This window comes from Anguilla anguilla, chromosome 1 (genome assembly GCF_013347855.1).
Source record: "Anguilla anguilla isolate fAngAng1 chromosome 1, fAngAng1.pri, whole genome shotgun sequence".
NCBI lineage: Eukaryota > Metazoa > Chordata > Actinopteri > Anguilliformes > Anguillidae > Anguilla > Anguilla anguilla.
Genome location: NC_049201.1, coordinates 15033439 through 15057049, shown reverse-complemented (window position 1 = coordinate 15057049; position 23611 = coordinate 15033439). Strand labels below are relative to the sequence as shown.

Genomic DNA, 23611 nt, shown 5'->3' with positions numbered 1-23611 from the left:
GGTTACTTGCCATTCTGGTTCCCATTCAGCTCTATGCCTGTTACCATAGAGACCGCGCTATGCCACAATACGCCTGGGCTCATTTAGGATTCTTCTGAAAATGATTCAGAAGCCTTTGCTCCTTGTGCTACGTGCTTGTATGGGCATACGGGTGCATGCATGTATTCATGAGTGTGTGTGTGCCAGGGCGATGAGAGACCAGGAACAGGGCTTTACTGCAGAAGGTCTTGTATTGTTTTGCACAGTCATTAAGGAGCGTAAAGCTTCACATGTATGTTAGTCACATTCTCCATATACTGTCGCTCATGGCTCTTCATTGTGAAATAATTAGCATTTATTATAGAAGATAGCAGTGAATACCATCCCAGGGTAATACAGTCTATCAATATTAGAGGAGTCCTGTTTCCACCGCTGCCCTACTTCTTCCTAAGGATTCTGGATGGAACTGAACTTCTAATTAGGATAACACAATGGACCAAACCAGCCATGAAAAGCCCATGCTGAAGCAGGGGACACACCCTTTGTGCCCAGTGAATGAGCCCTGTGTCAGTTATAGCTTTTTCATCCAGCATAGTACAATATGTACAGTGAGGGAGTCTGTCAGGTGCAGACACAAAGAGCTGCCAAGGCGATTGAGGGGGGGGGGGGGGTGGTTGGGATTCGGGGGCGTGGTAAATCCTGAATAGGGGGAGATGATGGAGGATCGAGGCGCTTTTTTTCTTTATTAATAAAACCTTTCACTCACAGACTCAGTGTATTCGGTGATAGCAGCCCACAAATGCAGTTCCCCCTGCTACAGTATACTCTGCAGCATGTCTCTTTGTCTGCCTTTGTCTGGCGGGGGGGTGGTGGGATTAGGGGTAAGGGTGTGGTATCACACTATGACTGAGTCTTGCATCTCGCCATTACCATATTGCCCCTCCCTGTCAGTTTTTTTTTTTAGCGCCATTGCCCATCTGCGCAGTTCCATAGTCAGTCTGCTTTGTCATGTTCCAACTGTGCCCCCTCTGGCCAAGCTCTGTGGCAGCCATTATAAACCAGTTTCAGTTTATGTCATGCAGCCAGACTCCTTATTTCCTGGTCTCTTCTGCGATACAATTCGATTAGATGACTTTTATTTTCATTGATGACTGTGTGTGAGGAAACAAGAGTATCAAACAGAGCTTATATTCAATATTCAGCTGTGTGTTTACAGCACTTTGGCATTCAATTTAAGGGTGTCTCAGTCAATCTCTCGTACCTCAAGAGTGAGCTAAGAATGAAGGTGTTGCTAAAAACAGAATAAACGGTCCCCTCACTCATTCCTATAAACAATTTATTATTATTATTTTAAATGTAACCTTTATTTAGCCATGGTAGTCACATTGAGATAAACATCAATTTTGCAAGTGAGGCCTGGAGCCGGGAAACACAGGGAAAACATACAAACTACGCAGAGGAGATCCGGCTGATTGAGACTCAAACCTGGAATTAGATTATTCCTCTCACAAACAAGGCTGAATGCCGAGTGAGGTCATCGAGGAAGCATGAAATAGTAAGTTGGGACAGGGCCATAGACAGCCCAATAAAAGGTCTGTAGGGGTTTTGGTAATACAGTATCTGTAGTAGCAAACTTTCCCAGTCAGAGCCAGCATCTAAGAGCTGTTCCCCATTAAAAGCGTAAGATATAAAATTTCCACTGCCTTTTTGTGTGACTCATTTCTGTAGCTGTCCAGACAACTCGTGAGGGCCAGTGTGGGGAAAATGTGTTCTGCAGCTGTGCCTCGTGGTTATGTGTTATTTGGCTGGGGGTGCGTGTGGAATTAACCTACGTGTTGATATACTGGCCTCACTCTTCTCCCAGAGTGAGAGAGAGGGGTCATAGAATTCTAAATTTTCAACCAATCCCAAACAGGCATTTGTGGAAAAAGCTTATCAACATTTTAGTAAAGAGAGGGTCCGGGAAAGAGCTGGCTTGGATGAGTTTGTCGACTGTCCACGTCATTAAAAATTCCTTTCTTCAGCCCTCTAGTGGTTTCTCTGAGTATTTTGTTGTGTTCACAATGTGCATTTTATTTCCTCCCTCTGCTCCACCGCACTCAGCCCGCCCCTCCTTGTAGAATCCCAGCAGGCAGCAGTGGACACTGAATCATGGTGGTTCCCAACCTTGTTCCTGGAGATCTACCATCTCGTAGGTTTTCACTCCAAACCTAACAAAGCACACCTCATTCAACAGCTAGAGGTCTTGTTGAGCTGCTAATTAGTAGAATCAGGTGTGCCAAATTAGAGTTGAAATCAAAGCCTACAGGATGGGTCGATTTCCCAGAACAGGTGCGGGAACCACCGCTTGATCAGTTCTCACTCAGTTCAGATCTGGACTGTGTTATCCTTTCGGCCTTCAGCCATTGGCTGAGATGACTGTCAATCATCCTGGCGCAGGGGGCGGTGTGTTGGAATGTCATGTCAGGGAAATGGGGTTCCATGGGTAATGGCATGGTGGGCAGAGGAAGGTGGCTGGGAAGCAGTCATAGCCTGGCGCAGAGTAGCCTGATGTGTGCAGCTGGTAGACAGTCGTTCGCACGCTAGCACAGATGAGCGTTCCTGCCAGAAGCCCCATTGGCAGGGAGCGGTTATGTAAAATGGCTCGCCTCTTTCATCCATCAAGCTGGCTGAGTCTCAGGGCAGCAAGCTTCACATCAGCCAATGTATGTTTGTTATGGGGGGGGGGGTTGGTACCATATTATTTGCAGTTGGTGAGTGGCACAAACCCTATTAATATTTGCCCTGACAGCCAATGGGCAGCTCATTCTGAGGGATATTTTTACATTATTTTCTATCAATCTATTTTTTTCCCTCTTTTATAATAATAATTGCAGTTTCAGTTCATATATTCAGTTGTGTAAAGCCTATTTGCATGCTGTTGGGGGGAAAAGCCAAATGAAAATACAGTGTTATTTTTCATACAGTGGCAGCTCTTGCAGTCATGTGAACATTTAGAGGCTTGTGAGTGCTGCTCGTAAGCCGGAGTAATGGTGCAGAAGTGAATGCAGTTACATAACATGCATTTATACTGCCCAGCACGTGTGCTGCTCTTTAAACAGCCAGGCTAGGGTTGGGGGTGGGTGTGGGGTGGAGATCAATCAGTCTCTCCTTCTAACTGGGGATGTGCATGCTTGGAAAGGGATGGGGTCGGGGGGGCAAAAACTGGGACAGCTGACCCATGTGATGGTTGCCATGGAGACAGCAGCAGGCAGAACACAGAAAACCGAAACGGAGCTCTTGACGGTTAGCGGCATGTTTTCTATGTGCAATGTCACATGGTTCTGACATGTTCCTTTGTATTGAAGCCCGATGGAAGGCTTGAGAGGAGAGATGTGGGAGTGCTGTTGCAGCACGCTACAAGCAGTACAGCAAAACACCGTGACAGAATGCAGTTCAATACACCAAAGCATGCAATGATGCTATGTACAAAAACTCTGGGCACTGTTGTTGTACCCTTGAACAAGGTGCTTAACATGCATTGCTTCAGTATAGATCCTGCTGTATAAATGGATGCGATGTAAATGCTGTGTGCAAAAAAGTTGTGTAAGTCGCTCTGGTTAAGAATGCCTGTAATGTAATTTAATGGCTTTGAACAACATACTCAGACACACACTCATAGGACCTACGCCCTTTGCAGAGCAGCCCTGATGACTCAGAACATTGTACCTCAATTATATCTGTATATTTTCAGTTGAATTGCTGGATCAATACCCTCCCTCTCAAAATATTTTGATCAATAGCTCTTATCTGCTCCATCCACCTGCCCTCCCAGTACGTCAATAGGCACACTAAAGCCATGACCTCTCTAAGAGCACTTCTCAGAGAGGGGGAGTGCTGTCCACGTGAATGAGCTTGATGGGAATGGGGTGTGGCCTAGTTTCACAAAACTCCTCACTACCAGAAGCACCAGACTCCGTGGGGTCAGCGCTGGGGCCACCCAGAACTTTGCTCAGAGCACAAAGGACGCACTGTAGCCCACTGTGGCTTCTGCCCTCTCATTGGCTGCGCTTTCGAGTACTTCTCACACGCATCACCTCACACAGCAGCTCCTCTCCATTCAGAAATGCCCCCCCTTTTTGGATCAAACCAGATATAGTACTATTTCGGGTGTATGTACAATACGCTGCTGTGGCTAGTTGCAGCCCCATTTTGTACAACGGCTGCTGCTGTATGCTAGTCTTTACATCTAGTGCCATCTGTTGGCAGCTTGGAGTAATTGTTCCATCACTGATGCAGTCCAGGGTGTGTCTGTGTTTCATTGTTGCCAACATTTTTGCCATTTGATGTAATATAATATTTAGGGCAAAATATAGCACATAAGTGACAATTATATATGGAAAATACCACATATCTGTTTTTATCGACAATGTTACTAGTAAACTAGATACCGTTTATGTGTTTATTGGTTCCAAAGCACACTTTGAAATGTAGGAAATAAGGAAGATTGTTCTCTCCATTTAGCCCCACCCTAACCCCTGTTAGCAAAAAGGAACATTTGGAGGACAATAGGGGGAGTTGCTACATTGAAATTTTGGTCGCTTTCATGTTTTGAAGAATCTGATATGTTTCAGCCATTTTCCATTGTCTTGCATCTGTACGTATCTCAGATAATTATAACCTTATGTCAAGATTTTAAAAGTTTGCAGATGATATTCACAGTTTTTACAAATAATAAAGTGCAAAATCCATGATTGTAAAACATCTGTGTGCAGAGTTTTACCATTTAGCATTGGAGTTTAGGATATTCCAAAAGACAAAGGACTCCACTGAGTTTTTTTTTTAAATGAGAGGATCCACTAGAGCTATATAGGCAGATATAATGACTGGGTCTGAATGGAACTAAAATGCATATTTCTTTTAACAAAGAGGCTGCTGCTTGAGTCGTCCGTAGTTGGCTTGCTATACTAACAACCTGACAGACTGTTTGTCTTGGTGATAGATGGAGAACCTGATGCTGCAGTCTTGAGCTCAGTAACTTGTACTGAGTGAGAAACTGTACTTACCCAGGGATGGAATTGTCTTTCCCCGAGCTCCAATGCCAAGATGCCTTAAGCCTGAGCTCCCGCCATGGGCACGACACTGCTGTGTTATTAAGGGGCTCTGCCATGCACAAAAAAAGAAGACATCCCCGACAGATAGACTACTCTGTTATCAGCGTCACCCCAACATCAGACACTCCTCTGCACTCCAGGCTGTTGTCTGTTTTTAAAGGATTCCATGCAGACACATGAAACAGTGGAGGGTGATATTGAACACCTTTTGTCCTTTCATTAGCATTAGCTTATCACAGGGGGGAGAAAACGTGTTTGTTGCCATGGAAACAAACCTGGCCATTGGATTTAGTGCTTGATGGATCCCCATCTCCATGAGGGACTTCTCTCTTTCCTGACCCGCCCCCCCCCCCCCCCCCCCCCCCCCCCCCCCGCACTCTCTTCTTCATGGCATTGTCGGGCTGGGCATTTGGGGGCGGGGCTCAGCTACAGTCAGGTCTTGATGTCTGAGTATGACTGTGCAGAAGGCCAATACAGCTGTGGAGAAGGATAACGCTTGTATGGAGTGAAAATGACACATCTGAGGCCACTGAACATATGCGGACTGAAACGGGAACGTTTTTGGCAGGAGTGGGGCAGTCTGTAGCAGGGAGTATGGGGGAACAATGGCTCTCTTTCAGCTTTGACTCAGTCCCGCAAACCTCCCTGAACTCTCACCACTGACTGAGGCACACATAGCTCTCATCAAACAGCCGGGAACAAAGGACGCTGTCACCTTCCATTAAGGTCTGGCTTAACCTCCCCATCCCACCTGCAGCTAAAAACACACAACAGAAAGGCCCAGCTCCATGGAAGAGGACCATGAGATAACTAAAGACAGAACTCAGCAAACTGGCCTGCCTTCTCAGTTTACAGGGGTGTGGCCAGTCTGTGTCGTTGAGAGATGAACACGTAAACAAATATCTTAGTTGGAGATTGAAGCCCTGCCACACACAGATGTGATTAGGAGGTTACAGAGGTTACTCTGAAGTGTTAAGTACCATGAGGATTTGGTGGAATTGCAGAGATTAGGGTCTAGGGTCACCTCCTCTTTTCCAGTGGTCAGTGGACCCAGGATTAAAGGGTTAAAAAGTCCACTGCTGGATGTGCTGGTGTCACCCTTGACCTAAACTGTAAAAGGAAAATCAACTAGTCTTTCAGTTGTGTCTAGTCTGTGAATATGAAAGTACAGTTAGATGACAGAGATTAGGAGTTATGTGTAACACATTTGATTTCACAAGCTGCAGCTGCATCTATACTGCAGCCTTTCATACTGTATCAGAAATCACTGTCTACTGAAGGGTATGTAATGTGTGCCTATGCTTCATGTCCAAGTTTACAGTATTCACAGAAGAGTTTCTTGGTGCTGTTAACATTTATCAGTCTTACATCTTGCTGTCAAGTCACCAAGCAAGGCTGAAGAATGCTTTTCTTTTTTTAGCTATACCGCCCCCTTGTGGTACTTCTGGAGTTATCCTCAAGGATATTGCTGCAGCTGCATTTGAATTGCTTGCTAATCCCCATTTCTGTGCAGACGACATGAACACTGAAATATCTTGGGAAAATAAACGTCTCCACACAAAACCATCAAGATAGAGACTCATTTATTTGGCTGGACTGGAAAATAAAACATAGAGGAAACAGACCTTTTACTGAAGCATTCACACAGTTACAACCTCAATGCTTTTGTACAAGCATCTCCCGTTTGACTCACAAACACAATAAGCCTATCACAATCATCTTTTTTTTTAATGGTGACACTTTCTTTTCTTAATACCTTGATAAATATTTATCACTTCATAATATTTACAACTTTTAAACAAAATATCACCATGAAAAGCAGCCAAACACAGAAATGAACAATGTGTAAACGCGAGACGTTCTGGCCCAAATCATGCCCTGGAACACCCAACTGATGAAAACCAAGAGCGCCATCAGGCCTCTTTATAAACCCTTACTGCTGGCTCCTTACGATTACAAAATATTTTTTTTCTTTATAAATGATGGAAAAAAAGAATGCAAAAATAGCTTTGGTACTTGGAGACACTACTATGACATTCCTCAATTGCTACATTCTAGTTGTGGTATTTTCTCACTTTCCCATGATAGACGGAAGGTTTCAGCTCGGCGAGGGGCTAAAGCTTTGCTGGAGTTGAGCTGTGAAGCATTTCTGTGTCAGCAGCTACTCCAGTGTGGCATTCCTGTCCGGCCTGGTCTGGTTCTCCTCTCCCATCCTCGACACACACGATTGCATGCCCTTTAATGGGAGCACCTTAACAGACATGTTACATCTCTAGAGTGCCACTGAAGCTGTGTCAGAACGCTGTTCTTAAATTCAGATTCTGAATTTTCTTTCCCTCTCATCTTTACTTTTGAAGTAAAATTGGCTAAGTAAAATGCAGTCTTTTTTTTTTCCTCGAACAGCCCTGGTCTTGAGAAGCTGGAGATATGAAAAGACACACAGGGCTGAAGCCTGACACTAACAGAAGAACACTGCATCGTATTTTAAAGAGATGCTTCCCTGCTGTACCTCTCCAGTTGACTGGCGAGAGAAAAGCCCTCGTCGTTCAGGGGTTAACCCCGTGTGAGCTGAACATGTAGCGGTTCGCCTGGTCTCGTCTCATCGAGTTACTCCAAGGTCAGAACACCCTTTGAGCAGGGGTGTCAAATTTCTTTCCCAGAGAGTATCGGTGCATGCTGCTTTTCGTTGCGACCTCATCTTAATAAGTTAAGTCACCTCGTTACTAGCAATTGCGAGTTCTTCTCTAATAAATGATTATTAAAATTTTTTAAATGTGCCCTTAACCTTAAAAGTTACTCCACTGAAAAAATCATTGTTTTCAATATCTTTAAAATACATTTTCTAGTAGAAAACTTGGTTATATGCAATCTGTTTCAGCCGTGAGTAGCCATGAAAAAATGCATGTTGACTGTTTGAGACGATTTATTAAATCGTTTGTCAGAAGAGTGCCCTGGAAAGGAGATATATATTTGCAATTATTGCAATACTGCTTGACACCCCTGCTCTAAAAGCACACTTTGCTTTCTACTCATTACAAACATACCTTTGGAAAATAAATAGACAAAACAAAAACTGGATATTTGACCTATTACTAACTGACAGTTGGTGACAGAAAGATAACATCTCCTATTCTTGGAGAACATAGCTACCCACTCTCAAAAGGAAAAACAACTTCCTTTCTCTTTAAAAGGAACTGGTTCCCACAAATCAAGAGCACATTCATAAAGTATAACAGAACGGTTGGGAGAATGCTGTTGTTGTAATACTGTCTGTAGTTCCTATACATTGTCCATTGTACAGTGCGGTATCTGATTGGCTGACATCTTGCTGCAACCAGGACGCTGCAGTTGTTGCAGTGGATTATGCCGACGAGCTGCTCTGCGGATGGTCGTTGCTGTGGCAGATGTGCCGTACGATGGCTGTCCGGTCTAATCCGCTGCCTGGGCACTCCTAAGTCATTACGGCCAAGAGGGCAGAACTGCTAGCCTCAAAGCGCTGGACACCGTGCAGACGGGAGAGAGCACGGGGCACAGGAAATGAGCGACTGGCTGAGGGCGGATGGACACGGGGGTCCACTGAGGGGTGGTGGGGTACCACTGAGGGGTGGGGTGGGGTTACAACCGCACAAGCTGTAAGTGCAAATGTGAGCCGGCAGCCTGTGCTCGCTCCAGTACGGAGCACCGCGGACACGCCGCGCCGTGCCACAGAGCGTTTCCCCCGGCTCGAGCCAGTCCTCGCGGAACTGTTCCGAGCTCCCGGCTTTGGAAGGGACCGACCGCCCGGCTTTGTGCTTGGAATGAATAATTCAGCAGGGGAAGGAGAGACCTCCCCTCTCCCTCGGTACACAGGCAAGGCACATGGCCCGGATGAAATGGCTGCCCCCCCCCCCCCCCCCCCCCCGCGCGCGCGACTCGGAGCAGAGATCCACCCTGTCCGCTCTGATCACCGTCCGCGCTTCAAACGCGACACCCCTGGCCTCTGGCTTACCCAGCCAAGGCTCTTTCCTTTACGCGGTTAAAAATAAGAGCGAGCGAGCGAGCGAGCGAGCAGCCGGGCTCTTCACCACCGCGCGTTCACAAGTCCAGGCAGACTCCGACAGACAAAGGCAGGCCCTTCGGTTGCTTGTTTGATGGCGCTTCTGATAGGCTGGTCTCTCAGCTCATTCCACAGGGGAAGCTTTTTCATGCTCCTAGCTGGATTTCATGCAATTCCCCCTCCACGTTACTGTATAAGGATACAGCGCAGGAGGTGGTTTTTAACCTCTGCGTGATATGGTGGTGACAGCGTGGTAGGGTGGAGATCTTGCACTGCAGCTGCTTGAAAGCGTATCTGGAGCTGAATTTATAACAGACAAATAAAACACATTCTATAAATAAAGTGCATAATTTCTGGCAATAGATATTTTGGGCCGTTTTTCTGATAGACTAAATCTTGTGCGGATAAAAGGAATTGCAGAGCCATCGTTTTTAAAAAAAAAATGCAAGGTTGGTCCCTTGTCACTGAGGGAATTGCTCTCCGGCCGAGCAGAAAGCAGACCCAGCAGGCTTCTGGTCCAGCTTCCAGCACCGCACCGACAAGGACGATCAAAAATCACAAGCAGGCGTTCAGGGATGCTGCAGATACTTCAAGCACACAATGGAAGAGTAATATGCGGTTTCCTCTCCAACAAATGAATCACTATTCGGTTTTCCACGGATCAGACGGGGAGATGGCAAAATGGGGGCCACCACTGCAGTGCACTCTAGCGCTCCGTTAATATTTACACACTCCCAATACATAGATTACCTTCATATGTTATATGTACACACACAGCCATCATACAGGAGGCCATTTCCAGTCTACAGATCAGTGGGTGATATGACATCATGCCATCTGCGTTTGGGAGCGGACACACGGGGTGGGGGGTGGTCCCGGTGGGAGGGGTCAATACTCCCACTCGTCAGTCTTCATGTCCAGGTAGCTGAGGATGTTCTGGGCCAGTTTGACGGCCTGCTTGCGGGCGGCTTTGGTCATCTGGTCGCCCTGCGGGTCCACGGCGTCCAGGGCCAGCAGCTGCTTGGTCAGGAGCTCCTCCAGCACCATGTAGCTCTTGTCGGCGCGCTTGCCGTCGAAGCCCAGGACCTGGGCCTGCAGGTCCGACAGGCTGGCCAGGACCTGCCACACGGCCCGGTGCGAGGGGTGCTCCTCGGGGCCCGGCTGCCGCCTCTCCAGCGCCTCCCGCAGGTCCAGGAAGGTGATGACGGCCTGCAGCTCCAGCACGGCTCGGCGGCGGGCCTCGCGGATGCAGGGGTTGCGGGCGGTGTCCACCTGGTCCAGGTGCGTCAGGAGGCTCTGCAGCTCCGCCTTGGGCTTGAAGCTGAACTCGCCGGCCCCGCCCTGACGCAGCACCTCGCCCTGGAGCTGGGCCACCCGCCCGCGCACCGCCTCGATCTGCCGGATGGAATCGTTCTGGGCCAGATCGTATCTGCAAGCACACGTCACACAGGTGAGGGCCTGCCTTCTCTTCATTTACATTAAAGGACCGAACACAAGAGAAAAGCTCAGAGATTAGCTTAAAAAAAACACATAAAAATTCAGCTTAGCACACAAACTGACAACTGCTAGAGGACTTGTGCTGTTTTGGCATGCAGCAGGAGGGAACACCTGTGGCTGAGGGTTATGGAATACGTTAATGTCAGCTTATAAACATGACAAGGAGGCCTTTTAAATTTACTGGCTCTGTACACACATGTCCGACTCAGCTTCGAGTGCTGAGAGTTCACCATTCAACAGCTTCGACATTTCAGACACGAGCCATATATTACCCATTTAAGCCCACGGGCAACTAAAGGTGCTGAAGTCTCTACTGCTCTTTTTCCATCTGTGAATATTTTTTGGATGACTACAGATGCTTATGTAAGAAATCTCTGGGAAAAATCTGGGCATTAATGGGTTAAGAGTTGAAAAAGGTCAACTCCAGTGTCCTGTTCTCAGTGAAACCGAGCTGGAGATGGTGCGTCTAGCTGGCACAGTCGAGCGCCATGTCCTACCTGCACGTGTCGTCTCCCTCGCCCTCCAGGTCCAGGTGCTTGAGCAGGCCGTTGATCTCCTCCACCACGCGCTTGCGGTAGTTTCTGACGGACGCGTTGCCGGACACGTCCAGGGCGTCCAGCTCCACCAGCAGCTCAGTGAGGACGCGGGAGAGGTGGGCGCAGCTGTCCCGCCCGCTCAGGCCCATCAGCAGCGCCACCAGCTGGCTGCGTGCGCCGCTCACCTGCACCATCACCTGGTTGATGCGCTGCACGGCGGCGTGCGTGCCCTCGGACAGCGGCAGCGGCAGCGTCTGCTGGCGGGCGCGGCCCTCGATGACGTCCTGCACGGCGCACACGCGCGTCAGCGCCCGGTAGCGGGCCTTGCGCAGGGGCACGCGCCCGCCCGTCTTCACCTGCGTCAGCCGCAGCACCAGCTCCTGGATGGCGTCCACCAGCTCGTCGCCGATCTCGGCCGCGCCCGCCCGCTGCGGCTCCACCACGCCCTGCTCCACCAGCCGCTGCGCCTCCTGGCTCAGCTCCTCGATGGCCAGGCGGGACGGGTGCGTGGCGTTCTCCTCCAGGTAGCGCAGGAGCCCCTCCAGCTCCTGGGCCGCCCGCTTGCGGGCCTGCTGCAGCTCGGCCTTGCCCTCCGTCTCCACCTGGTCCACCTCCATCTGCAGCCGGCTCAGCTCGCGCTCCAGCCGCCGGTACTCGCGGTCGCTCTGCAGCCCGCTGAAGGTGCACACCTGCTGGCCCAGCCGGGCCACCTCCTGCTGGATCTCCTGCAGGCGCAACATGGAGGGGTGCTGGCTGCCATTATCCATCCTCTTCCCACCATCAAAGGGCTTCCCGAACAGGCTGTGAAACAGGAGCACAGACCCCAGCGCATTAGTGCACAGCAGAGCAGCACACATTCACACAGCCATAGGGAGGAGGGAGGGGGGCTCCAACCTGCACTTTCAGGGGACAGACTCAGTTATAGCCTTTTCTACTTCACTTCTGCAATCTTACAAATGCATGCAGCGTACACGGGGGGTTCCTTATTCCAAATCACGTGGGTACCTGTAGGAGAAAAACACGGTCACTGATTAACAGTCACATGGGCCAGTCACATGCATCAGTGTCGGGAGATGAACAGTAGGTGCCCTTAACCTGACACCACCTGAAATGCAAACACCTGAACATTATATTGACAATTATAACTGTTGCAACATGACCGTTGTTTTACAGGCAATACAAAACTTACAGTTATACTCAAACTGCGTCACCTACTTCAATAGTTTGTAGCCCAATTCAGTTCATGGCAAAAAATATAATTAGTAGTTACATGCATAGTTATTTTAAAAAGACATTTATTTTTGTTTTATCTTATAGTTTTATATAATGTTGATTCAATTTTTTTTTAAATGTATTATTGTTAAACATAGTTATTCATCGTTCAAATTAGTTGTAGTGTCAAAATAGAAGAAAATGGTTTTATTTAGCCATTTCAGTTCTCTAAGCATATTTCTGCCAGGTATTCTGCTGATATTTTCATACATTATAAAGCAATGGCATGTCCTATTGACATGGCACTATGATGTGGTTACTCCTGCTCTTGTAATGTATGATGATATACCTGAACTGACACTTTTGATTTTGGAGATACACTCAGGTGAACACACTTTTTTTTAGTACGCGAAAATGATTGAGGTTGGGTCTACCAACTAATCAATATTATATCCGGCTTCATAGGGACAAGTCTTGTGAACACAATAAGGGGTTATCTATTGGATAAACCCGTTTCATCTGTAAAAAAAACTGAGGACAGTGGAAAAACAACTAAATCACCTGAGGGTTCAAAGAGTTAACCTTACTTCATGCCATTGTGTGTCAAAGCACGTGCTAACACATTTCATCACAATGAGGCTAATTAAATCTGTGAATGTATTAATAGCATGAGATTTTTACATCCCAAAGTTGACAGTTCAAATTTCCTTTTGTCACACTTAATAAATAAGCATTAATTAGTTCCACTGGAGCCGAATAGAATAGAGCATAGTCTAATTAGATGCAAAACGATTTAAAAAAATACATGCAATTGTCGCTGCCACTAGTACTTTTAAAATCCCAAGTATAAGTTAACCAAGTCAATATTAACGAATTGCCACATATTCATTCCTGTTTTTGCAGTGGTAATAATAGAGCAGAAACATTTCTTTTTTGATCAGCAGAATAAACTGCATGAACGGAGAAAGATAAGGTGGTCTTAAATAAAATGCTGTAACAATGTATTCAACAGCATTGCTTACAAATACAGTGCAGCAAGGACCTGCCCAATGTCTGTTTTTACAGTGTTCATGTAACAATAAGGATATTTATATCCTGAATAGAAAGAATTATACTACATAAAGACAGATAAACTAGCTGGCACAAAAGGGAATGCTGCAGAAATGCATCAAGCGCAATGTTACTTACAATTACAGCTGAGAAAGGTGCCATTGAATGAGCTCATGAGCTGCTAGTTCCGAAATACACCAATAAGTTATGCGCCACTGGCATTCAGTCACTGAAGATACTGAAGAATGTTTTATCGGTAGGAAACACTGCAACTATTTCACAGTGACGTCACCACAGATTTGGCCCACAGCTTGTACTAGATCTTAAAGCGACAGCATCATATCCCACCGGGATTTCAAAACATTAGCTTACTTCAGGTATGTACACGATGGTACAAATTTGGCAGCATAAACAGATTTCCAGTGAAAGCCACTCATTCATCAAAAGGTTTACCTCTAAATTCTGTTCCAGTTCTGTGTCAGTCTTCACAAAAAATAAATAAAAAGATCCCTATTTAATTATAGTAGTAATACCTAAAGAATGTGATAATGAACTATTAATTCCTAGAATGCTAAACGTTATGTGCAACTACAGCAGCCACCCCTGAACATCAGTGAAAGAGTGATCTGACAGCAATGGAACAGGCCTCCAGGGACATGAACGAGTCTGAAGATTCCTTGTCTTTCGTTTTTATATAACAGGTTACACATAAGTCTGAATTTGTGCTGATTCTGTCTCGACAGGCTCTCAAAAAATTTACAACTGGAGAGAGCACAAGACTCCAGATTTTAGAGTAGAAACAAATGATTTTTAAAATATACGGAGTATACAATAAATGCTTTCCACTATTCTAACTGTGCAATTTAGATACCTGTACTTCAGAAACTAGTGTGATCACTAAAGATCATCATGCAATAACATGCAAATTGTCACTATGTTCATGGGCTCTAGAACTCCAGAATAAGCACAAACATTAGACCACTAAAAGACTGCTCTCAGTAGAAAAGTCTGCATAGGTGCTGACATATTTAAAATGTAATTTTTTTCCACAGATGAAAAAGAGGACATTTAAAAAATGGTGTAAGCTAAAGGAAGACTAGGAACTGATTCTGCCTTATAATAAAGCATTCACCTACAAATGGCGGAGAAAACAACTACATGAGTCATAGCCTTTTTTTTACACTGTATGCTACAATTAGCCTACAAGAGAGAAAATACATATATTGACTGACTGGGTCAGTACAGGATGAGTCATTATGCCCAGAAACACCACAGCTGCTGTCTCTCCTGATGTTTACACTCTCACTCAGCAACAAGATCATGTGGCTGTGCAGGTCCAAATTCTCAGGGGGCAGGAGATGCCAATGCCGGAGATGCTTTCTCTGAGAAAACCAACAGCTGGCAAAGTCCGAGTTTGCTGGTTCACCACAAGACTCCTCTGGAAGCCCTGGGAATTGGCCATGTGATGCTTTCTGCATTTGAACGTTAGCCCTATGTCCATTCTTGTAAGAAAAAATTCTTACTGCAATATAGTGAATGTCACTACGCTCAGTGATTCAATCTCAAACGACTCTGTACTAGCGGTGTGTGTATTGGCCTTTCTGACATGATTCAAAACCAAAACTGACATTGCTCCAAAAAGATGCGACTGTATATGATAACTTGTCCCTCACCCCTGAGCAAAGATTCACACAAGTGAAATGCTCCATATATAGTTATTTCCTAATTGAATGCGGCTGTTGACCAATTTTGGTTACCTCTGGTTGGCACACCCATCATAAAACACGAACTAACACGTACATACAACACAGTGTCTCCGATACACTGTCTCATATATAATTAATTAAACATAGGATTAATATATACGGCAAAAATGAACACAAGCAATCTAGCTATCTCTAATATTCACCTGTCAATAAATATATAGCTTTTCTTTGCCATAAAACACTTGCTCTTTATTCATAGCCATAAAGCATATTTCCATACCGCTTATTCCTCGCCATTGCTCCCGATTGCAGTCCCGCTTCTGATATGTATTTTGTGTGATTTTGTCAGCTACCAGGAGACATTTTCAACCTCTGGCAGACGAATGAGCTGTTCTTAGCAAGCAAGCTAGCTAGCCAGCTATCTGACAAGTGCTATGTCTCACCACCTTCAGAGATACGCAAGAAATGTCTCACCTTTTCAAAGCGCCAAAGACATTCGCGCACATTGCTAAAGATGTCAGTTTCCATCAGCTAAAACATCGGCGTGCGGTGGCATTCAAATACTTGAGTGTCAAATAATTTGTAACATCAGCTTTTCTGGTTCCTTACAGCAAAATTAACCTCGCGTTGGGCATCGCTGCATTGTCGCCCCCTCCCACGCACAAATGGAGAAAGTGGGAGTACCAAAATGTGCTCAGCAGAAGGGGGATCCGGAGCTGTCGCAACGTAAGCTAACGAGGACAAACCACGGTCTGTGGGACAAACGCAGACCACATCACAGCAAAGAGCAGATGAGTTAATCTCTGATCCTGTGCATTTTATTTCTGCTAGGGCCCATCCGAAACAATAATCCCCGCTACATGATAATGACAGCGCAAAGAAACTGGGCCTATACAAAGTTCCCCTTAAAGGTGGTTTAATCTTTTATTGACAAAACAGACATAGCTAGTTTAGCTAGCATATAGGATCACTGTCGTGATTTGAAACTGTTTCAGAAGTACTAGTGCCACAGAATTGTAAGATAATAGACTAGTCTAAATGAGAGTTAGATGACAACAAAGATCGCACTGCGGTCCATATCTAATTCCACCACTTACACAAACTAGCTAACTACCTAAATCAATTATCTAACGCTGACAATAGATGGAAACACGTTAGCTAGGTAGTTGGCTAACGTTACATCGTCCAAGGTGAAATTAGCTAACTCTACAAACATCCAATTATTTGGCAAGTTAGCTAGCTCGACAAAGTTAAACATTCATTATGTACCATTCACCAAACTGCTTTCAAGGCAGTGGCTCACTAAATTACTCAGCATGGCAACGTTGGGTACATGGTCTAGCTAGCTAGACCTGATTGTCTAGTGATAGGGAGAGGCATCTCAACTCCCATCGTCCACGTCGTAAGCACAGCAACATTAAGCAAATATTTCTGAATTGTGTTAGCTAGTAGCAAGCTAGCTAAGTTACTTCATGAACGGCGCATCAATTTAGCTACACCGAAGCTACAACAACTGTATGATCTCAACTTGTAAATTTACCTGCATAGCCATCGAACAGCCATCGGAGCAGTGTGGAATGAGAGATAAATAAGCAATCCACATCACACGCAGAACAGGGAGGGATGCAGAGTGAAGCTGGCCAAGCGAGATAACACCAAAGGCTCCCGGCTCCAAATAGGTTAGTCCAGCTACCGCTAGCCCAGCTAGCAAGCTAGCAACATGAACCTGAGTGCCTTTAGACTACGTCACTCTCGGTTGGAACCAGTGGCCGTAGCAACAGGAACACTATTCATGAGTTGGTAATACTCGTTTATCTCAAAACATATTTAAATAATCATTAGACATTGTTTGGCCTCCATTTCCATAAGTCACGCAGCTAGGCACCCAAGTTATTGTGCGTTAATGTCACATGTGGTTAATTATGTTGCTAGTCTAGCTAACGTTAGCTAGTATGTGCTATTTAGCCAGAATAAAGCGCCATTCGTCTATGAAACACTAGCTAGCAATTATAGCTGACACGTCTAAACAATACTTGAAGTGTATTTTGGGAATGACAGAAATTGTTAATTTATTGTTCAAGTAAATAAGTACCTAGCCAGTGTGCCCTGTGACTGCAGAACACCGAGCAATCCCGTGAAGGTTTTGGTCGCCCAACGTGTGTCGTTGCTTGTCATGCTCACTAGCATACTTGGCGATGTTCTGGTCGATTTCGTTGTTATTGAGTGAGACGATTTTCAAGAAAATCTAATAAATCTAGTAAAATGAATGTTAAAACAATATGCTGTCAGTTATGGAGATCATCCCTCCACCACAGCCTTCCTAGACTCCGGCCGATCAGGAACGTGTGTGTCAGTCGTCGAACACACCGCACGCACGAGCCAAACAACGGTCAGAACCAGAAGACAGCCAAGGTGTGTGGGTTTACAGTAAAGTTATGTACTGATTTCTAACTTTTTAAGCAATGCTCTATCAACCAGCTAGCTATATGTATGGATGTTGTTTCTAGCTAAATGTGTGTATTTTATTTACGGACAGACTACGAGCAATGTATCATTGTATTCAAGGAAGACAAGCTAACTGTTCCAGTTCGATTGTTTTTACAGCGTGGCCCATGCTTTTCTTTGTGCATTTTGTTGCTAAATGGATTCCTATTGTCCTTCCCTATTCGTTAGCACCAGCAAGGTAACTGCAACAACTGAATAATAGTTGGCTATATGCTAAGCTAGTGCACTAGCTAGCTCTTCTGCCAACCCGCGGTGGCATGTGATTAAACGTTACTTCAATTTTTAGCTGTATTGTCTGCCATGTTATCAGCGGGCTATCGTTATATAACGAGTAATTTTAAGTGTTCCGTAGGCGAGTCCACAACCCTTCTCTGCTCCAAGCTAGTGGCATTGGAAGCACAGTACGCCCACTTTTGTCTGTAAATGTATGATAACTGCAGAAAATGCGGGGGGTGGACGATTCTAGATGGCAGCTAAATAATTCATGTTACTTTAAACTCACATCCCATTGCATTGCATTCATCCAGAACGATTTACAGCAGGGCTGCCCAACCCTGTTCCTGGAGATCTAGCTACTAGGTTTTCGTTTCAACTCTAATTTCGGAGATCTCTTTGTACTAATTAGCAGCTCAACGAGACATCTAACTCTTGAATGAGGTGTATTAGGGTTGGAATGGAACCCTACAGGACGGTAGATCAAACAATAATAATAATAATAATAATAATAATAATAATAATAATAAATTAATTTTATATAGCGCTTTTCATAGTCTCAAAGACGCTTTACAACACAGGGAAGAAACAATCAACAAAAGAAACCAAGGTACAAGCATACCCCAGGGTTGGGCAGCCCTGATTTACAGTGGAGAAGAAGCACTGAGGAAATACTAAAGCCTAAATACTAAATACTACCTGCCTGTAACCTCAAAAAGTGAAAATGAGGTGAATTATACAGTACTTTCATTTCAGTTTGTTTCCATTCAGATAGCCAGGAGATTCATTGCTTGAGGCTACATGATGTTTCCTACACCGATATATATACTTGTTTTTCTTTCCTTCTGATCTTTGATGTAGTCTGAACAAAGAAAAGGGTTCATTTTTATGTAATAATTATAAAAAAGGCTGGAGATGCCATGTAATTTGCATGATATAAATATACCAGTCTGTACTGTGTTTAATGTATATTTACACTAGTTAATATTTGAAAGTTTCTGAAGTAGTACTGTCAATTTTCATTGAATATCTTTTCATTCTCGAAGTGTGTACAATGTACTCCATGGCACATTGTATGAACATGTCTTTGGGGAGCTTGATCCACTTTTGCCAACTCACCATCTTATAGGTGGGCTGCTGTTGTCCAAGAATTTTGAATGTCACTACACTTCACAATGCGTGTCCCCTGTCTTCTCAGAGGTCCAGTTTTGCACCTGTTGCTAGCTCCAAGCATGACTGGATTGGCCCCCCAGACAGGCTGTCAAATCTCCGGCCAATCATATACCATATCCCTGAAAATGAGAGTTCACTTGAGAGACGTTTAAGGCACCTCAGACAAGAGACCGAGGACTGGAACCATCAATTCTGGTCAAGTCAGAATGTCACTTTCAGCAAGGTTAGCTCATTTATAAGCTTGTAATTTTATAAATAAAAATTTTCAACATTAATTCAATGAACATAGATGCTCCTGCATTTTTGTGTTTTACCAGAAGAGGGCAATCTTTAACTTTTTATGAATTGTTCATATGCCTTTAACCTTTTTTATGGGAACTTGTCTGTTCTGTGCATTTTATTGATACATGTTTCTCACATATATATATATATATATATATATATATATATATATATATATATACATACAATACTTCACGCTTATTTTTCAGATATAATCTCGACGTATGAGATGTATAAGTTTGAGAAGTAAATGCATTTTTTCCTCATTTTCTCCCCAATCAGGAAAAAGATGAGTTTATTCATAGGTTCCTGAAGGCAAACGGCCTAAGTCGTAGAGATGAGAACGGTGAGCAATTCCAGTACTACTTCTTGGGTCGTCTATTTTCCACCTCAGTTTTCAGCTAGGTTTGTACGTGTTATGGCTTAACCAGGGATGGTGTGCAATACATGTTAGTAACAATAATGTCACATAGTGGCAGCATTAAAATGTGTCCTCTTCTTGCTCCTACACTAAACTGATCTTCTATTTGATTGATTAATTTAGCTTCTTTCCTTATTCTTTCACATGTTGGTGTGAAGAAACATGCAATGAAAACCATTATATACGTATACTTAATGTCACATTTGATGCTAGAATTACCCAGCTGTCTAATGACACATGCTGGTTAGCACAATATAAAGATATTCAACAAAAAAATGAGGTAAATATATTGTTATTGTTACATGGGACTAGCAATGTTATGGTATGATTTGTATATTGCTGCCCCCTATATTGCAATTTTGAGAGATGCTTACATACCTATGGTTTTCAGGGAGGAAGAGAATGCTGAGCACTGAAGACATGGCAGTTTTTTACAAAGACTTCTTGGAAAAGAACTGCACCAAACACTCCAATTATAACAAGTGAGTTTTGCCTGAAATAATCTGAATTTTACAAGCCTGTCATTTGTAAGCATTAGAAGAAATAAAATAGTTCTGCGACAGAAATGAGAGCAAATATTCCATTAAGCACAGCTAGGATGGAGACAACGGAAACCAATTACAAATCAAGCGTAAATCTTTCAGCAAGGCGGCAGCAACAAAGGCTTATATTTCTCTCTTGTCCAGACTATTCAGCAGACAGCCCTCCCCATACATTCCTTCACAGAGCTCCCTGCTTAATAATTCAGCTAAATCAAGTCCTGTAAGGAGCTGCCTGTAACTGGACCCTGCAGAGGAAGGGATCTGAACTGGCAGCGTGTTGCTTAAGTGATGTTAGCTTGTTCCAAATGGTGTGTTAGCTATGGCATGACATTCAGTAGGTAGCGCGGAGCTGTTTTCCGCATAGTGCAGTTTTCTCAAGGCATGCTCTTGCCTTCACAGGGAATGGTATAAACGCAACTTCACCATCACCCTTCTCATGGGGAGAGTGGTCCTTCACAGGGCCTGGCGGAGACTGAAGGGGAGATGGAGTGGCCCCTCGCTGACATAATTCTCAATAAAGTTGGTGCCTGCACACTTACTGCCTGCTTGGATTGTGTCTGATGAGGAGTTTGATGACTTCAAGAGGACAGCATGGGTATTTTCACAACAAAGGACAAAATTTTGTGTGAATGCATATAGATTAAATGTCTCTTAAAACTTTTTGTGAATTTGTGAGCACAGTCTTTGTTTCACGATCTTGTGTCTCATCACAAATTGTTCACATGTGGTCATGGCACATTCTGGTTTTCAGCCTGCTTGCTCATGTAGGCAAGTTTTCATGGTGCACAAACAGCTAAACTCATTTTGAATCCGATAGCAAATCCGCCATCCAGGTGGGTGGATCTAAAACTCCCAAGTTTGTTCTACAGAAGTGTTATTCATGCTCTTTATAATTTCATTAAATTTGGAAGATGTGAATGGGCTTAGTGATTTAGAATTTCATTTAATTAATCAGTTATCATTGTACTTGCTTTCCTTTACAGACATACAGATTGTATTAGTTCATAGCACCGTCCTGACAATGATGCCAGAAGCACATAAGATCGCATTTTCAAATTGAAACAAAATGGTCTATGCTGTTTTAACCCTGGATCGTAAGTGTATTACCTTTTGGCAATTGTTAACTGGTTTATTAGTGCTAGCTATTTAAAAAGGGAAGTTTAGTGTTATGGATAAACAAAGGTGCTTTAGCAGTAACAGCGAAAATGACTTTACGTTTCATGCTATTGCGGTTTAGTAATACCCTTACAACTTTCTTACTAACGCCAAGCATTAACTGGGGAAAATATGACACGAGTCATTAGTATGCATGAAAGGCCGGAGACTCCGACAAAGATGCTCTGTGACAAAATGTAAATAGCCTGAATGTCTGTAAATACCTAAATGTACATAAATGTATTGGGAATTTGCCCTTTAATGAAGAAACTATCTATTTGAAGAAATAAATAACGCTGAACAAAATTTGTGTACATCTTATTTGCAAGTTAAATAATTTTTGGGGAAACACGCTTTTTAACTGCCTGTATTATTCTTACTTCCGGTTTACGGCTGAAAAAGATGACATCATGATTAAGGAAGGAGAGAATTATGGGGCGCAAGGCAACGCCATTTTCGTAGAGGGACTGGAGCTGTCAGGAGATGCCCTGTAGACTATTGTTGAAATTATTATAGAAAACCAAATACCTTTGAGGTTCTCAACGAGCAGACGAACATGTAACCTGTCAGAGTAGTCTGTGTTTGTTTTAAATCTGCCCTTTGCCCGGAGCGTCGAGAAGTGGTAACTTGGCTAGCTAGCAATTTGCTAGCCAGTGCTTATTAGCGATCTAGCTACCACATAATTATCAATACAAACAACGCTGGACTGAGTCGAGCCACTTGGAACTTGGAAATACGGGTGGCAGGGACTGCTGGTTTTAGCCAGGTCGGTCTTCTCAGCTCAGTTTAAATAACTTAAGAAGGAAGTAAAATAATACGTTCGAATTACATAGCCCACGGTGTGCAACCATACGACTGGAGCAAAGCCGGGTATCAAACACAGCCCTGTCAGACATCGCCAGGCAACTGGATGTTCGGAAGAACGGTAAGAATTGTTTACTAACGTTACCAAGCTATCTAATTGGGTAAGCTGGCTAACGTGGTTAGATCGATCGCTAGTGAACTGACTACGATGATGGCTAATTATTATTTATTAAGATGTGTGTTTGTAGGTATTACCTGTCGTATGAACTTGTGGATTGTAACATCGTTGACGATTCGTTATACTTATCGATATATGGCTAACGTTAGCCGGTTACCTGTCATTTTAGTAGCAATGTCCGTCACTGTATAATAATCGCTATTAGGAAAATGCATGCTCGTAGTTCAACGTTTTTCGTTTTTATAAATGTTATCCAGCCAGGCAGTTATTGCGATTTTAGCTTGACCTTTTGCTTTGTGAATTTGGAACCTGTGTGTTTGCTTCAGTCCCACGCAGCATAGTGAATTAGAATTATTAACGTTACTATACTAATTAATGTTGATTGAATTGGGCAAATAAAGCCCTTTTATACCTACATTCAGTTGTTATGTGTGACATATTGTAGCGCAGTCACATTCATTGATTTATTGTGGTGTGATAGCCATCGTTAACTGCTGCGCACCGCTTTTGTATTTTCAGTATACGTTCAGCTGAGTCTGCTTTGTAATGCTGTAACAAAGTTCACTTATTTAATGGGAATATAGGTTTCATTTAGGAGGGTCCTCGTTTTACAGTTCAGACTGTGCCAACATCAAAACGATTGTGCTCCCGATGCATGTGAATTGTGCGTTTCTATGAGATTGAAAGCGGGGGTTTAAGTTTTCCATTAATATTCTGGGTGCGTATATTTGGCAGGACACTTGCGGCCCTAAAAGCGTGTCTGTGTGGGTCAGGATGTTGGCTCCGTAGCCGTGCTTACTGAGAGCCCACTGTTTCACTGACAGGTGGATCTGGTGGGCTGCCACTACTGCAGCGAACTGCAAGCTCTAGCGAGTTAATGTTTTCTTTTTTTTAATTCTCAACAACTTGCTGCAAGGCACGCACATGCAGATCAGTATCATTATGGAATTATATAGGCTTACGAGCAACGGGGTGCTAATGGTTCCCCATCCCGCTTGTAATTACAAATTCAAACAATGGCCCTTCACAGGGCTCCGTGTCAGAGTCTAATTTCTATACTCCTGTTTTCTTGAATGTTCTCTTTCCAACTCTTGCACTGGAAATCCAATTCCTGGCTGAGGTTACCTTCTTTGATATTTTGTGACCGTTGGAATAATAACAGAACTTCACCGTCTTAGTGCTTTGTGCTGCTCTCCTCATTGCTGCATTTCAAGACTCCATGTCTAAGA

General features: G+C 44.2%; 3 protein-coding genes across 15 annotated transcripts in view; 2 read left to right on the top strand and 1 right to left on the bottom strand.

The window, feature by feature from the left end:
* Window positions 1–8960: 8960 nt before the first annotated feature.
* Window positions 8961–17319, bottom strand: bag5 (BCL2 associated athanogene 5). 11 transcript variants are annotated; one of them, XM_035421348.1, is made up of 4 exons: window positions 16650–16890; window positions 12036–12146; window positions 11103–11942; window positions 8961–10537 (listed from the first exon to the last, which is right to left on the bottom strand). In XM_035421348.1, exons 3-4 carry the CDS (start codon window positions 11906–11908, stop codon window positions 9997–9999), a joined length of 1347 nt encoding a protein of 448 aa, XP_035277239.1. In that variant the 5' UTR covers window positions 11909–11942; window positions 12036–12146; window positions 16650–16890; the 3' UTR covers window positions 8961–9996. The 11 variants fall into 11 exon arrangements, with proteins under 11 accessions (XP_035277239.1, XP_035277214.1, XP_035277253.1 ...); XM_035421323.1 differs by having other exon boundaries at window positions 12096–12146; XM_035421362.1 differs by lacking the exon at window positions 16650–16890 and adding an exon at window positions 15390–15577.
* On the top strand, window positions 15783–21706 carry LOC118229432 (cytochrome c oxidase assembly factor 8). 3 transcript variants are annotated; one of them, XM_035421399.1, is made up of 6 exons: window positions 15783–15835; window positions 17425–17521; window positions 19026–19223; window positions 19565–19628; window positions 20095–20185; window positions 20645–21706. In XM_035421399.1, the coding sequence occupies exons 1-6, from the start codon at window positions 15798–15800 to the stop codon at window positions 20751–20753; spliced, it is 597 nt and encodes a 198-aa protein (XP_035277290.1). In that variant the 5' UTR covers window positions 15783–15797; the 3' UTR covers window positions 20754–21706. The 3 variants fall into 3 exon arrangements, with proteins under 3 accessions (XP_035277290.1, XP_035277271.1, XP_035277281.1); XM_035421380.1 differs by lacking the exon at window positions 15783–15835 and adding an exon at window positions 16795–16909; XM_035421390.1 differs by lacking the exon at window positions 15783–15835 and having other exon boundaries at window positions 17348–17521.
* Window positions 21707–21816: 110 nt separating this feature from the next.
* klc1a (kinesin light chain 1a) overlaps window positions 21817–23611 on the top strand; it is a 37018-nt gene continuing 35223 nt past the window's right edge. Inside the window, exon 1 of the mRNA XM_035385159.1 lies at window positions 21817–22325. The gene's annotated coding sequence lies outside the window, so the exon portion shown is untranslated. The remainder of the gene's footprint in view (window positions 22326–23611) is intronic.

Coding starts and splice junctions, on each gene's coding strand:
- LOC118229432 (XM_035421380.1), top strand. CDS start 16,830: ATGAACCTGAGTGCCTTTAGACTACGTCACTCTCGGTTGGAACCAGTG. Junction 16,910..17,424: donor GGAACACTATTCATGAGTTG/GTAATACTCGTT, acceptor CCTCCACCACAG/CCTTCCTAGACTCCGGCCGA. Junction 17,522..19,025: donor AGAACCAGAAGACAGCCAAG/GTGTGTGGGTTT, acceptor CTGTCTTCTCAG/AGGTCCAGTTTTGCACCTGT.
- bag5 (XM_035421289.1), bottom strand. CDS start 17,296: ATGCTAGTGAGCATGACAAGCAACGACACACGTTGGGCGACCAAAACC. Junction 11,943..17,201: donor TCACAGGGCACACTGGCTAG/GTACTTATTTAC, acceptor CCTGTTTCACAG/CCTGTTCGGGAAGCCCTTTG. Junction 10,538..11,102: donor GAGGGAGACGACACGTGCAG/GTAGGACATGGC, acceptor GTGTGCTTGCAG/ATACGATCTGGCCCAGAACG.